The sequence below is a fragment of the Rhinopithecus roxellana genome, chromosome 3, assembly GCF_007565055.1.
Source record: "Rhinopithecus roxellana isolate Shanxi Qingling chromosome 3, ASM756505v1, whole genome shotgun sequence".
NCBI classification, from domain to species: domain Eukaryota; kingdom Metazoa; phylum Chordata; class Mammalia; order Primates; family Cercopithecidae; genus Rhinopithecus; species Rhinopithecus roxellana.
The window spans coordinates 102,550,715-102,566,439 of NC_044551.1; the positions used below are offsets into that span (position 1 = coordinate 102,550,715).

A 15,725-nucleotide genomic window follows, 5' to 3' on the forward strand; every position below is an offset into this window, starting at 1 on the left:
GATGACAGGATTATAATTCCATTTCTAGATGGGGAATTTCGTATCATTGATTTTGTACATTCTGTTAAAGAAAGCACCAGGACAACTAAATTGGTGACTTTTCAGTAGCTGTGCTGAAGTGATTTTAGGAGTAATAATGTTGTTCATGAGGAAAATCCAAATAAAGGGAATCATGTGAAATCTACTACATGAAAAAGTTCATTTCTTTAATTTTAATAATTGTCAGATTTTTTATGACCTAAAACTATTCTATGGCATACAGTAATGGTTTATAATCTAGGTTTGAAGCTCTGCTGGATATCCTAAAGCAAAACAACAAGGTATGCTGATGGACAGTTCCTGGCTCTTTTCACAGCTACTACTTAAAGGTCTGAGATTGTTCACGTAAAAAATAACAACTAGGTGGCATTTACCACATTTAAATCCTGTTCTAAAGAACCATGCATACTGTCATTTTATAGCTGAAACTGAGGCTCAAAGAGGTAAAGTGATTTGCTTAAGGTCACCTGGCATGCAAATAGCAGAGGTAGGTCCCAAACGCTGATCTTCTGGGGGTACTCTTTCCATCAGAGGTACTTGGGCCTCTCTTTGTCTATAAGGCTGAGTACTGTCTTACACCACTGATAACATTATATTTGTTTGTTGTTAATTTGTTTCCTAATCTTTAAGTGTTGTTAATGTGTACGTATTTATTAGACCTCTCAACAGAGGATATGTTAAACCACATCACTGGTATTATACAACAAAATTTAGACTGTGGTAAACTGCAGATACGACCAGTTTCTTCAATAAAGAATTTCAAGAAGTCCGGGCACGGTGGCTCACGCCTGTAATCCCAGCACTTTGGGAGGCCGAGGCGGGCGGATCACAAGGTCAGGAGATCGAGATCATCCTGGCTAACACGGTGAAACCCCGTCTCTACTAAAAATAGAAAAATTAGCCGGGCGTGGTGGTGGACGCCTGTAGTCCCAGCTACTTGGGAGGCTGAGGCAGAAGAATGGCGTGAACCCGGGAGGGGGAGCTTGCAATGAGCGGAGATCGCGCCACTGTACTCCTGCCTGGGTAACAGAGCCACACTCCATCTCAAAAAAAAAAAAAAAAAAAAAAAGAATTTCAAGAAAAAAAAAGTAGGATTGGGTACCTGCGTTAATCTGTTTTCATACTACTATAAAGAACTGCCCAAGACTGAGTAATTTCAAAAGGAAAGAGGTTTAATTGACTCAGAGTTCAGCATGGCTGAGGAGGCCTCAGGAAACTTACAGTCATGGCAGAAGGCAAAGGGGAAGCAGGCACCTTCCTCACAAGGCAGCAAGAAGAAGAGTGAGTGAGTAAAGGGAGAAGAGCACTTAATAAAACCATCAGATCACCTGAGAACTCACTCACTATCAGGAGACTAGCATGGGGGAAACCACCCCCATGATTCAATTACCTCCACCTGGTTCCTTCCTTGACACATGGGGGTTGTGGGGATTACAATTCAAGATGAGATTTGGGTCAGGGCACAAAGCCTAACCGTATACATTAAAAAAGACCGGAGACACACCAATCATCGTATTTTGGAATTTGTTTGGATCCTGATTTGAAAAAAACAACTGCAAAAAAATTGTTAGACAATCAGAGAAATTTGAACAGTGTATATTTAATGGGATTAAGAAATTTTTGTTAATTATTAGGTGTAACAATGGGATTATGGTTAAATATTTAATATTTTAAGATTCTTTAAAAAGTGTTTATCTTTTTTTTTTTTTTTTTTTTTCCAGACTGAGTCTCTCTCTGTTGCCCAGGCTGGAGTGCCGTGGCATGATCTTGGCTCACTGCAACCTCTGCCTCCTGATTTCAAGCGATTTTCGTGCCTCAGTTTTCTCGTTCCTCAGTCTCCCAAGTAGCTGGGATTTCTGGCTTGCGCTACCATGCCTGGCTACTTTTTGTAGTTTTAGTAGAGACGGAGTTCTGCCATGTTGGCCAGGTTGGTCTCTAATTGCTGATGCAAGTGATCCGCCCACCTCGGCCTCCCAAAGTGCTGGGATTGCAGGCGTGAGCCACCACCACGTCTGGCCAAAAAGTCTTCATCTTTTAGAAGTACGTATCCAAAAAAATGAATTGATGTGATGTTGGGGATTTCCTTAAAAATAATATAACAGATGAAGATGATTGGTCTTAAGTTGGTAATTGTCGAAGCTGGGGTCTGGGTACCTGGGGGTTTATTAAATCATTCTGCTTTCTTTAAAGTATGTTTGACATCTTCCACAAAAATCATGCATTGTTCAATGATGAATGCAAAGTAGATCATTACTTTGATTTTACATTGAATAGTGCTTCATTTTAAGAATGCCTGTGACAGGACCTGAAAGGGCCTTAGAAGTAATTAGTCCAATCTGCACGTATTTCTCCTTTTCTTTTGGGCAGAAAGCAAAGAAGAAAGAAGAAAGAAGAAGAGGAAGAAGAAAACAATAGTGATGTTGTATTATTTGCTCTCAAAATAACTTCTAAATTTACAAAACAAGAATGCAATAGAAGAAGAAAATAGCGAGATACATTTGCTCTCAAAACAACTTCTACATTTACAAAACAAGAAAGTAATAGAAGCCGGACTTATGTCCACTACTTAGTGCTATCTCTACAGCTTTATTTTTCTATCTATTATGATTTACTTTTGTTTTCTGAAGCAGAATTTTTCCCAAACTTAATAGTGTCCACGATCGCTCCAACCAATTTGGTTATTTAGGTTTCAAGCTAGATAACCTCCAAAAGAATTTTGCCTTTGACTTGAATACATGCTTCATGCAATTTCAGTAGTATTTAGGAGGCCGTTCCCTTTACAAGTCTTGAACCATTTCTTAAGTCTGAATTTGGGAGATGTTAAGTGGAAAGGGTCAGCAGACAGCATCTCAATGCCTTGGTTTTAACTTTGCTAGTAACTTTGTGATGGGGGTCGGGGGGTGGAAGAACCTATACCTGTATATTTCATTGCCCACGTGACAATGTTTTTGTTTTAGGGGGAATTTCTAAGGGACAGGAAATTCTCGGGGAGTTTACGTCAGCTCCAACAAGTACTGTGATTACCGTATTGACGCTACTTGTTTTCAAAGGTCGGAAATTTGAGGTGCCGCGTGAGCCCGATTTAGGGACTTTAGAGTTTAGATTTAAGTTATTATTTTTCTGTGATTTAATTTTTTAAGCAGTGTTGACACTGGGTACCTCAACTAAGCTAGGTTTTTTTGTTTTTTTAATTCCCACTAACACAACTCTCAGGTTGTGGCTGAGGTACAAAGCACGTAATACGCTACACTCATGCTCCTTAAAGGCTACGCAGTTTCAGGAAGCGTTTACAGCAGTAGTGCGCCTGCGCAGCTGGTCCCACACCAAGTCGTCCGCCTCTCCCCGTCGGGCTAGCAGAGGGCGCTGTGAGGTAATGAAGGCGTCCCCCTTAGGGCTCTGGAACAGAGCGTAAAAGGGCGGGAGGCGAAGCTCGCTGACGGGCGTTCTAGCCTTGACTGCTCTGTCTCTATCACCCTTTGTCCTCCAACCTCCCCTGGGCACTGGGCCTGCGGGCCTGGTTGCTAGGCGGAAGCTGGGCGCGGCGGCGGCCGCTGCGGCCGCCGGGGCGTTTGAAAAGCGGCTACGCAGGCGGCAAAAGGTCCTCGGGCGGCGGGCTCGTCTCTGCCTGCAGACTGGCAGGGCTGCAGAGCGGCTTTTTCCTTGAGTCGGGGCAGAGTTAGAGTCTGGGCTGGCGGCTCGGGGCCGAGGAGCCGGGCGCGCTGCAGCAGACGGCGGTGGGACCTGGCTGCGGAGTGGGGTCCGGGCATCAGGGACCGGGACCCGGGGCGGGAAGTGGGGGTCCCGAGTTACCCGCGACTCACCTGGACCTCACTTCCCCCCAGGCAACTTCGCCCCCAGACCGCCCACCGCAACCATGGTCTCCAAATCCGACCAGCTGCTCATCGTCGTGTCCATCCTAGAAGGTGAGCGGCCTGAGGCTTGCTTTTGCAACTGCTGCCTCCCAAGTTTTAAAAGATTAGTGTGGGACCGAGGCTTTGTTAACCTTAAGAACCCTGTCGTCTGTGCTTTTATGGTCCCCACAGACTTGTTCAAAGTTGTACGTAGTGAAGTCTGTTAGGCAATTGATTTAAAAATCTCTCCAGGGATATGAGCGCTATTAGGAGTAAGTGATATTTAGCGTGACTAGCCATAGCCCCAGAGAATCTAGAGAAAACGATTTTCATCCAAAGCAGCACGTCGATGGCTTTTATATATGAGCTGAACGTGGTCCTGAGAAGCGCGTTCTGATCAGCGGTTCCCAATAATAGCACTTGTAAGAGCTTTGACTTGAATACAGGTTTCCTGCAATTCCAGAGTGTTACGGAGGCAATTCCCTTTACACGTCTTGGTGGAGGACTCGGGACTACAGTTCTTAAGAGGGTGTATTATACATTTCTTAAAAAGTGTGTTTTAGATGAATGACATTTGTTTATTGGGGACTCATTGAGTGTCAGACACTGTGCTGGGAATGTCATAATAGTCCTGATTCTAAAAAGCTAAGGATGTAGCTTGGAGAGTGTGTCAGCAAATAATTCATCGGGATATGAAAGACCCTGATGAATGACCACCTCTGTCTGAGGAAACTGGGGAAGATTCACCAGAGGAGGTGGCATTTTTTTGGGTCCTACAGATGATTAGGAATTTGTCAGGTGAAAAAGGGAAGGGCATTCCAGGCAAAGGGAAGAGCAGAGGGCACTTCAAGTATGGAAAAGCAAGACACGTTTTGCCTTGCTTCGTTACATTCGTTCAGTAAATGTTGCTTACAGTCAGTGTAGTTGGAGAACAGATTTGCAAGAAAGTAGAGAGCAGAGGAGATAACAGGTGAATTGAGGACACTTTACGAATAATATGTTAAGAAGGAGTCATCTTGAGCCAGAGCAGAGGCCTGGCTGCATTCTTTCCCCCATGGGAGAGTATTTTATAAAGGCCTCGCGCTCTGTGAGGGATGAGAGCAAAGGAAACATTGTAATCCTAATCTTTGAATTTTGGGACAAGAGACTGACCAGAAGCCATAAAGATTTGGAGCACTATTAGCTGTTAGATTACTTATTGTTTAAAAACGCAGGACTGAAATAACCTTAAAATTTGGTTAACAACACTTTTTAGACTTAAAACTGACCATGCTATGAGAAAACAAATATCTACTTTCCCTCCAAGGATGTAGAGGTCTGTCCATGTGGGGAGATCACAGGACACAATATGTTGGGGTATAATATAATATTTAAAATATGTGATATGGATTGTAAATATAGGTTTGAGGGTAGGGTGGGCGGGATGGCTGAAGTTCTTTAAGTAATAAGTGAGCTTTAGATATGTGACAGTTGAATTCTATGGACAACCCAGGCTGATCTGACAACCCGGGACGTACATGCAATTCATTTGGGGAAGCTAGTTTTAGAGCAGCAGAAAATGAGGTCCTGAGAGAGGCCTGTTAGTGCTAATTGGGAGAGCTGTGCAATGTGTGTTAGTATTCCTGATACAAAGTTTCAAGTGAGAGCCTCAGGCTTAAACTAAAAATGTTAGCAGTCAAGGTCTTTCTGACCAGCTTGATTCCCAACCAAGTAGCTTGTGCCAGGGTGAGCATGGTGGGTGGAACATTGAAAAGATCAGCAAGATGACCATGGTGAATATTTAGAAATGTCGTGGTAAGAAATGAGCTTGTACAACTAGAGCAAATAGGCCTTGAAACCCAGTTTAGAATTAATGTTCTAAGAAATAGGTTGGCAGCATGTATTCCTAAATAGAATGCTTTTCTCGAGTTCAGTTTAGTAGCAGTGTGCAAGGAAGAGAACCTGGAGTCAAGGATGTCAGGTTGTTACCACAAACATACCCGAAACTAGCATGTGGTCCTTCCTCCAAACTATTCTTTTCTTTTGTTTGTACTGTATTTCCATTCATCATAACCATGCTGTTGCCTCAAGCCAAGAACCTAGGAGTCATCCTCAGCCTGGATTCACTCTCCATTTCTAACTTAAATGGTCACCAAGTAAAATTGATTTTATTTCTGAATAATAATAGATTCTACATGTAAGTTTTTGAATGAATGAGTTTCCATTTTGAGTGCCTTGGTAAGGGGCGCTCATCATCCACCTAACTTATTGTAATAATCTTTTCAATAGTCTGATTCTTGAATGTTTTCTTCCTTTCCAGAAACATCTAGACTTCCTCCATTACTCACTGGGGATAATCTTTCTGAAATGCAAATCTGATTTTCTTAAAGTCCTTCAGTGTCGTAAAGGGTTATGTCTGTATTTCTCAGAATGGCATACATGGCCCTTTGTGGTAGACCTCTTGCCTACCTTTTCAGTCTCATTTCCCCTCATGTATTCCCAGCTCTTCGGCTTGGTGGAGGACTCGGGACTATAGCCCTTAAGAGTTACTTGCAATTTCTTGACTACACTTTTAGAAATGCCCTTTATTCAAAAGAAAATGGTTAAGCTTTTACCATGAACAAAATTTGGGCTATGTATTAGATTCCAAGGATGAAGAAGATGGTTTCTATTCTCTCTGTATCATTGTCCGCTGCGAGGCAGGCACCTGTTTGTTCCACTTCACATCCTCTGTTCTCAAGCTTGTTGGAAGCTGTTGGTTCTAATCATATGGAAAATATAGGTTCTGTGACATATATGACATTTCCTTTGGGGAAGCTGGGTATCTTTTGGAGCAGCAGAAATGAGGTCCTGAGAGGGGCCTCTGTGAACGCTAGTTGGGAGAGCTGTGTGATGTGTGTTAACACTCCTAATACAGAGTTTCAGTGAGAACCTCAGGCTTAAACTCACAAGGTTAGCAGTCACGGTCTTTTTTAACAGCTTAATTCCTACACTTCCCCCACAAGTAGCTTGCGCCAGGCTGAGTAGCAGCAGGGATTTCTTTATTAATCAGTGGATAAAATTCCCCTCACTAGGATCCACCTTACCCGATTTATAAACAGGAGGACAAGTTGACTCAGGGCAAGATTCTTAGTGTTTCTTTGTTGATGTTCTTTAGCTTCCTGTTTTCGGTTTTTTTGGTTGTTTCTCTTAACTAGACCCTCAGGTTTTTTAGAGCAAGTCCTCTATTTTACTCATTTTGCACTCCACCATCTGATATAATACCTGACTCTGAATGTCTTCAGTAAACATTGATGAAATGGAGTTTAGCAGTACAAATGAAAAGTGATGTGTATTGCTTGATAGTATACAGTGTTGTCCTTGAGAATAGAATGAAGGAATCCATGTGGCTATTTTTCTTTAGCTAATTTGGAAAGTATTCTTTTTTTTTTTTTTGAGATGGAGTCTTGCTCTGTTGCCCAGGCTGTAGTGCAGTGACACGATCTCGGCTCACTGTGATCTCTGCTGCCAGGGTTCAAGCTATTCTCCTGCCTCAGCCTCCTGAGTAGCTGGGACTACAGGTGCTTGCCACCACGCCCGGCTAATTTTTTGCATTTTTAGTAGAGACAGGATTTCACCAGGAAAGTATTCTTAACTGAGTTAATGGAAAAATTAAGATGCAGACAAGTTTGTTTTTACTAATTTATCTCCCAGCTCTTCAGATGACTGTTCTCTATTAAAGTACTGCTATAGTAATATCTAAAATTCATGTAATCACATTAAGTCTTTAATTCCAGATGTTGTTGAGATCATTCCTACTCAAAGTGTGAACCAAGGACAGCAGCATTCACATCACCTTAGATCTTGTTAGAAATGTGGAATCTTAGGCCCACCCTAAATCTACTGAGTCAGAATCTGCATTTTAACAGGGTCCCTAAGTGATTCATGTGCACACTAATGTTTGAGAAGCACATATTTGTAAATTATAGCTTTCCATTTGATTCATGTTTCTTATGAATTATGAAGGTGGGTGTATATGTGAGCCTGCATTAGTGAGGTAGCTTATGGAATGCATGTCAACCACACTTAACAGATACTGGTTTTAAAAAACACATGCTAGACTGGGCATGGTGGCTCATGCCTGTAATCCCAGCACTTTGGGAGGCTGAGGCGGGTAGATCACCTGAAGTCAGGAGGTCCAACGTGGCAAAACCCTGTCTCTACTAAAAATACAAAAATTAGCTGGGTTTGGTGGCGTGCGCCTGTAATCCCAGCTGCTCGGGAGGCCGATGTAGGAGAAGAACCTGGGAGGCAGAGGTTGCAGTGAGCTGAGATTGCACCACTGCACTCCAGCCTGGGCAACAGAGTAAGACTCCATCTCAAAAAAAAAAAAAAAACAGCCAAACAAGAAAACACATGCTAAGTGATCCTGTTTGATTTTTGTACACTTTTGATTAATCTGTATATTCTGTTTCTCCAGGTCGCCATTTCCCCAAACGTCCAAAGCATATGCTTGTAGTGGAAGCAAAGTTTGATGGAGAACAGTTGGCTACTGATCCTGTGGACCACACTGACCAGCCAGAATTTGCTACTGAGTTAGCCTGGGAAATTGACAGGAAGGCACTTCATCAGCACAGGTGATTATCATTTTCATTTTAAAGTAGCTTTATTGGTTTCTTGTTTTTCAGGCTGTTATAAATAAATGCGGGTTGAGTATTTAATACTTGCGACCAGAAGTGTTTCAGATTTTTGGAATATCTGCATAATCAAATACCTCGGGGATGGGACCCAAGTCTAAACATGAAATTTATTTGTGTTTTACATTATACACATAGTCAAAGGTAGTTTTACATAATGTTTTAAATAAATTTTTCATAAAATGAAGTATGTGTTAAATGCTTGTGTGTGGAATTTTCCATTTGTGGCATTACGTCAGCACTCAAAGTTTTAGAATTTGGAGCATTTCAAATCAGGAATGTTCAACTTATAAATTTTGTATCTCATTATGTTATAGTAACAATTACAGTTATTGAGTGTTTTTTTTAATGTGACAGGAAATTTTTAAAGTGCTTTGCAACAAAAACAGTTAAACATCAGAAGAACACTATGAAGCTGGTATTTTTATTTCCCCTGTATTATAGGTGAGGAAACTGAGGCCTGATAGGTTAAGTATTAGTAACTTGCTTTGAGTCTGTTAGCTTAGTAGTGGTAGAGCCCAGCCAATCCAGCTCCAAAGCCTGAACTTTTACACTACACTTACACTGAGCTGTTTGGGGTTTTTTTTCCTAATGTGTGAGATGGTAGATGTTCTAGAAATACCTTGATGATACCTACTCAGTGCTAAATAGGGTTGGAATTCATTAATTCTGTTAATTGTTGTATATTTACCTGGCTTGCCAAGGATATATAGAGGGGTATCCAGTGAAAAGCTATGAAAGTAATTCTATCAAGGTTTCTTTCTAATTAATTTATGTTTGATTTTAAACAAAACCACTTTATTAGTATATAAAATAGACTTAAAGTTATAGTATATATTTTTTGTGAACTCTGTGACTGGAAGCAGGCAACAACAATAAAAGCAATACTCTTATTTATTAAAGGATTAAAAATATATTTTCTTCTGGGAAACATGTTATCACTTTAATACTTGCTTGTTCTCAGTACTAAATTAAATCAAAATGGAAAGTTAAAGGAAAGCAAGGAAAACTCAATTTGCCTCTATTGCTAGAGTAGTCCATGGATTTAGTTGAAGAATTATTGCATCTTTAGAGAATATCAATGTTGGATTTCCTTTTAGTGGTGTCTGTAATGGAGTCCTGCTATGAGCTGTTAGGACTTCCATTTTGTTAGTGCCAGGTTAGTACCACTCTGTTGTAGGCTGAGAAAATACAGATAAATTGAATTTATAAGTGATGAGTTTGTGCTAAGCGCAGTTCTATAATAATTCCACTAGATAAAAGCAGTGGCAAAATCTATTCAGCTTAATGCATGAGCCAGTTTAGGGGTTCCCAACTAAAACAGAGCCCATGCTAAACAAGCCAATATCATTCTTTCAGAATATTGTCTTGTGTTAAATTATTAATTTAAATTTTAATTTATTTTGTATTCCTGTTTGTTTTTTTAGCTACAAAAGAGCTATAAGCATGTATTTCTAATTTTATATATGTTACAGTATAAGAAAAATAAAATAGGTCCTGAAAATTCATGGTAATTTTTTACTTTCAGAAAGTTTTACACGTTACAGAAGCTTGAGAAACATTGACCTACATGATGGCTCCCAGGTTCACGTGATTCCCCTGCCTAAGACTCCTGAGTAGCTGGGATTACAGGCACGTGGCACTACACCCAGCTAACTTTTTTTTTTTTTTTTTTTGTATTTTAGTAGAGATGGGGTTTCACCATGTTTGTCGGGATGGTCTCGATTTCCTGACCTTGCGATCTGCCTGCCTCGGCCTCCCAAAGTGCTGGGATTACAGGTGTGAGCCATTGCACGTGGCCTAGTTCTTGCCTGTTGAAGAGTTTTTTAGACAATATAAAATAGATACAGTTTTATCCATCAAAATTATAAGTATCTTGATAATAGGTAATATTTTCAAGGCTAACAGAAAGTTCATTAAGCAAAAACCATTTTATTTATCACATGTTTTGTTATAGGCTACAACGTACTCCTATCAAACTCCAATGTTTTGCCTTGGATCCTATAACTTCAGCCAAGGAAACCATAGGTTACATCGTTCTCGATTTAAGAACCGCTCAAGAAACAAAGCAGGTATTGCCCTTTTGATGTTTTGCTAATGATTACGTTAGACAGTTGATTATTTTCAGTCGATAACAGATTGATGAAAAGGACATGAAATACTAGACCTGATCAATCATAGGCTTGAGCCAATATGGCAGTTCTTTTTTTTTTTTTGAGATGGAGTCTCTGTTACCCACGCTGGAGTGCAGTAGCACAATCTTGGCTCACTGCAACCTCCACTTCCCAAGTTCAAGTAATTCTCCCTGCCTCAGCCTCCTGAGTAGCTGGGATTACAGGCAGTCATCACCACGCCTGGCTAATTTTTGTCTTTTTAGTGATGGAGTTTTGCCATGTTGGCCAGGCTGGTTTCAAACTCCTCACCTCAGGTGATCTGCCTGCCTCAGCCTCCCAAAGTGCTGGGATTGCAGGCGTGAGCCACTGCACCCAGTCAGTATGGCAGTTCTTATGTTTTAGTTTATGAATTAGATTTAGAAAATCTCAACATTTTAATCATTTCCTTGGCCAAGAACTGTCTTTCTCAAAAAACGTCTCTGAACTCACTTGTATCCAAGTTGCTATTTTCAGAAACTTAACATGCCTAGCCCCTGAGCTTTCCTTTTGAAGGTGGTTCATCCTCTTCCAATGTTTCCTGCTTCAGTGAATTGTCGCCACTCCCCTTTCAGTTATACAAGTTAGAAATACAGAAGTCTTCCTTGACATTTTTCCTTTTCCTTCCCCTATAACCACCTATTCCAGTTTTTTCCCTCCTGATCTCTCTGCTATTCTGCTTTTCACTGCTGCCTCTCCAAATTCAGCTGCTATTGTTTCTTGCCTTGGCTATTATAATAGCCTCCCTGCTTCCTGCTCTTGCATTCCTTACATAGCAGTCAGAGCAAGTGAACTTATTGAAACACACTTGATGTTATCTAACCAGTACCTCTCTCTCTGCCCCACTACTCCCAAGAAAAGGAACTCAGAATCGTCCTGATTCCTGTGATAATAGTGACTTTTATTATTTAACATGGTGCTGTTTAGGGCTTTTTTTTTTTTTTTTTTTGAGATGGAGTCTGCCCAGGCTGGAGTGTAGTGGTGCGATCTCAGCTCACTGCAAGCTCCGAGTCCTGGGTTCACGCCATACTTCCGCCTTAGCCTCCCGAGTTGCTGGGACTACAGGTGCCTGCCACCACGCCCGGCTAATTTTTTTTTTTAATTTTTTTTATTTTTAGTAGAGATGGGGTTTCACCATGTTAGCCAGGATGGTTTCGAACTCCTGACCTCATTATCTGCCTGCCTGGGCCTCCCAAAGTGCTGGGATTCCAGGCGTGAGCCACTGCGCCCGGCTGCTGCTTAGGGCTTTGAGTCTCTTCTGCCCTTTTCGTATGTGACTGCCTTTAGAAACCTCCCTTGCAATGTTTCGGCTTGTCTTGGGTCATAATTTTCTTACGGGGGAAAAAAAGTTAAAAAATTAAAATAATATCTTCTCTTTTATTTAAAACTCCTTTCTTGATTTGAATCTTAAATTGGTATTCTGTGAAGAAAAATTTATCTCTTACTAACGTTTTTGCTGCTGATAGCAATGATATTTGCATATGATCAGTCAGCCTAGCCCAAGGTTGGAATAATTTAAAAGAAACTACAATTTTAAAATGCTTTAAAAGAGGATTTGTTTTCCTCCCATCCTTGGTACTCATTACCTCTCTGCCCCTAAATCTTATCCTGAAAAGGTTTTTCCTTCTTTAGTTTTAGACCCTGGGCCTTGATGGGGCTCTTGATGTTTCTCTTAACCACCTTCTCTCATGTAATGTGCAAGTGTCTAGAAGACACTTCTGCAGTCAGTTTAGTTGCAGAGAAGGTAAATCCTCTTAGGAGGGTATCTGAGGGATGAGGTCATGCCTCTAAATACTCTTGGCATTCCTTGTCCCCTTGTCCTTTAGCACAGTTTGTCAACATATTTGTAATCAAAGTTAGGGAGAAATGGCTCAGTTATTTAAACCAAATGTTGTATTGCTTATTCTCTCCTGTTTGTCAGCATAAATATTTGAAATTGGATGGTACAATATTTGAAATTCAAAATAAATTGATTCTCTGTAAATAAATATAAACAGAAAAAAATCCAGATTTATTTTTCTGAGTTATGTAACAGAAAAAGTCATCAATTCTCTGAGTAGCTGGAAATCTTTCTTTCAGGCTTATATTCAAAATTATAACATATTTGTCATAAGAAATACATCAACTGTATTATGCGTTTTTATCTTTAAAAAATAGGTTGTTGATTTTTATTTAAACCTATGGCCTATTTAATTCTGTTTTACTTATCAAACATGACTTGAATGTAAAATAGCAGTATAGGCACCATTTATTAATGTCTTTATACAACAAAGACAATATAAGCACCATCTACTATATCTTTTTTTTTTTTTTTTTTTTTTTTTGAGACGGAGTCTCGCTCTGTCACCCAAGCTGGAGTGCACTGGCCAGATCTCAGCTCACTGCAAGCTCCGCCTCCCGGGTTCATGCTATTCTCCTGCCTCAGGCTTCGGAGTAGCTGGGACTACAGGCGCCCGCCACCTCGCCCGGCTAGTTTTTTGTATTTTTTAGTAGAGACGGGGTTTCACCGTGTTAGCCAGGATGGTCTCGATCTCCTGACCTTGTGATCCGCCTGTCTCGGCCTCCCAAAGTGCTGGGATTACAGGCTTGAGCCACCGCGCCCGGCCTACTATATCTTTATATAACAAATTATCAGAGTTAAAAAATGCTGTTTCCAAGTATTGAGATGGTGTTCCTACTGATCAGTGATTCCTGCACTAATAATATATGTAGGCATGATATTTTTCAGGTGGTCTTGAGTACTAGAATTTCTGAGGTTGGTCTAGTGGGGATATTCAAATAATTTAGGATGCTTTATTCTGTAAGAAGGGTTTTGTTTCAATATCAGTCAAGTACCTGGTTCATAATCCACCACTCTTCCATCAGGCCTTGACTTTAGTATTTTGTTAATGCTTTCTATTAACACTAATAAGATTTTCTTTTTTCTTTTTCTTAATTTATTTATTTTTTTTGCAACAGGGTCTCTCTCCTGTTGCTCAGTCTGGAGTGCAGTGGTGCGATCATGGCTCATTGCAGCTTCAATTTATCACGCTCAAGCAATCCTCCCATCTCAGCCTCCCAGGTGTGCACCACCATGCCTGGCTAATTTTTCGTATTTTTAGTAGAGACGGATGGGATTTCACCATGTTGCCCAGGCTGGTCTTGAACTCCTGGACTCAAGTGATGTACCCACCTCGGCCTTCCAAAGTGTTGGGATTACAGGCATGAGCCATCCATCCAAGATTTTCCTTTGCTTATTGATATAAGCAGAACGAAGCAGGTCTATGGCAGAAAGAAAAGGTATACTTTTAAAATGTGAGAAGATAGAGGTTAAGGAATTAGAAAACTGGTAGTTTTTTGTGTTGCTTAAGGGATGGAGTGAGATTGGGGATATAAGGTGAAAGGTAGAAAGAAATATATTATGCTTTCTTCCTTTTAATATTTTACCTCTTGAAGCATAGAAGACAAGCAAAGAAAACAATTTAAACTTCTACATAGTTTTTCCAGAGGAAAATTCAGTTGATGGCTTCCTAAGGAGGATTAATTTGTTTTGAGAAAAATGTGAAAAAACATTGTTTATAGAGAATAAAGTACTGAAAAGCTACAAGAAATTTATTTAGAACCATATAGCATTTCCCAATATTTTTTTTCCCTTATTAACTAGTAGGTGTTTTGTTATTTTGTTATTCTCTAGGCACCAAAATGGTACCAGTTGCTGAGTAATAAATACACCAAATTCAAGTCTGAGATACAGATAAGTATTGCTTTGGAAACCGATACAAAGGCACCAGTGGATAGCTTTAAAGCAAAGGGGGCTCCCCCTCGAGATGGAAAAGGTTTGTGCATCATCTCTAAAAACATTCTCTAAGAAGTTCCATCTTTGGACTAGAGCTTTAGGAAGGGGGAGTGTTATAGGGAGATATATGCAGGGTGTAAACTGTTCATCAGACAACTGTTGTGACATTGCTACACATGCAGCACTTGTTGCTCTTAGCTCTTGTTTACAAATCTTAGGACAGTTTTTTCTTTATTTGTTATGTAATAGAAAAAAGCACAATGTTGTATAGTTTTAAAAATTTGCTACTTAGGACAATTTTCTTCCTAAGATGAGTACAGGAAAGCCCAAAATGGTCATGCTGTTCTCTATTTATTAACTCAACTGTAGTTTAACAAAACCTTTGCATTTTTTCTTTTTTAATTAATACACTTTATTTTTTAGAGCAGTTTTAGTTTCACAGTAAAATTAAGCAGAGAGAAATGAGAGTTCTCCTATATACTCCTTGTCCCCACGTATTTGCAGCCTGCTTGCTGTCAACATGCCACACCAGAGTAGTGATGCTACAGTGCATGAACATATTCATATCAGTGTCACCCAGGGTCCATAGTTTTACACTGGGTTTCTCTCTTGGTGTTGTACATTCTATGGGTTTTGACAAATGTAAATGACTCGTAGTATCCACTATTGTAGTATCATACAGAGTAGTTTCACTACCCTAAAAATCATCTGTGCTCCTCCTATTCATTCCTCCCTCCTCCCAGCCCCCTTGGCAACTATTGATCTTTTTTACTGTCTCCATAGTTTTGCCTTTTCCCGAATGTCATATCGTTGGAATAATTTCGTATATAGCCTTTTCCAGATTGGTTTCTTTCCCTTAGTCATAAGTGCATGTAAGGTTACTTCATGTCTTTGCATGGCTTGATAGCCCATTTCTTTTGAGTGCTGAGTAACAGTCAATTGTCTGGATGTATCACAGTTTATTTTTTCACTCAGCTCCTAAGGGACGTCTTGGTCGCTTCTAACTTTTGGCAATTATAAATAAAGCTACTGTAAACTGCTGTAAACATCTGTGTGCAGGTTCTTATGTGGACAGAAGTTTTCAGTTCATTTGGGTAAATTTCCAGGATTTCAGTCATTGGATCATGTGGTAAGAGTATGTTTAGTTCTGTAAGAAATATCCACACTACTTTCCAAAGTGGCTGTGCTATTTGGCATTCCCACCAGCAATGAGTGAGAATTTCTGTTGCTCCATATTCTTGCCAGAATTTAGTGG

The 15,725-nt window shown here is 40.2% G+C and overlaps 1 protein-coding gene across 4 annotated transcripts in view; it reads left to right on the forward strand.

The window, feature by feature from the left end:
- The first annotated feature begins 3,298 nt into the window (after positions 1–3,298).
- The window catches only part of CEP120 (centrosomal protein 120), a 76,614-nt gene continuing 64,187 nt past the window's right edge, over positions 3,299–15,725 (forward strand). The window contains exons 1-5 of one of the 4 annotated variants that reach the window (XM_030927418.1): positions 3,299–3,409; positions 3,882–3,962; positions 8,329–8,485; positions 10,503–10,617; positions 14,369–14,510. In XM_030927418.1, the coding sequence (XP_030783278.1) occupies positions 3,914–3,962; positions 8,329–8,485; positions 10,503–10,617; positions 14,369–14,510 (463 nt within the window). In that variant the 5' untranslated portion in view covers positions 3,299–3,409; positions 3,882–3,913. Of the gene's footprint in view, positions 3,410–3,539; positions 3,638–3,663; positions 3,797–3,822; positions 3,963–8,328; positions 8,486–10,502; positions 10,618–14,368; positions 14,511–15,725 lie in introns of those variants that run through there. The other 3 variants (XM_010367484.2, XM_010367485.2, XR_004056363.1) reach the window with 3 other exon arrangements.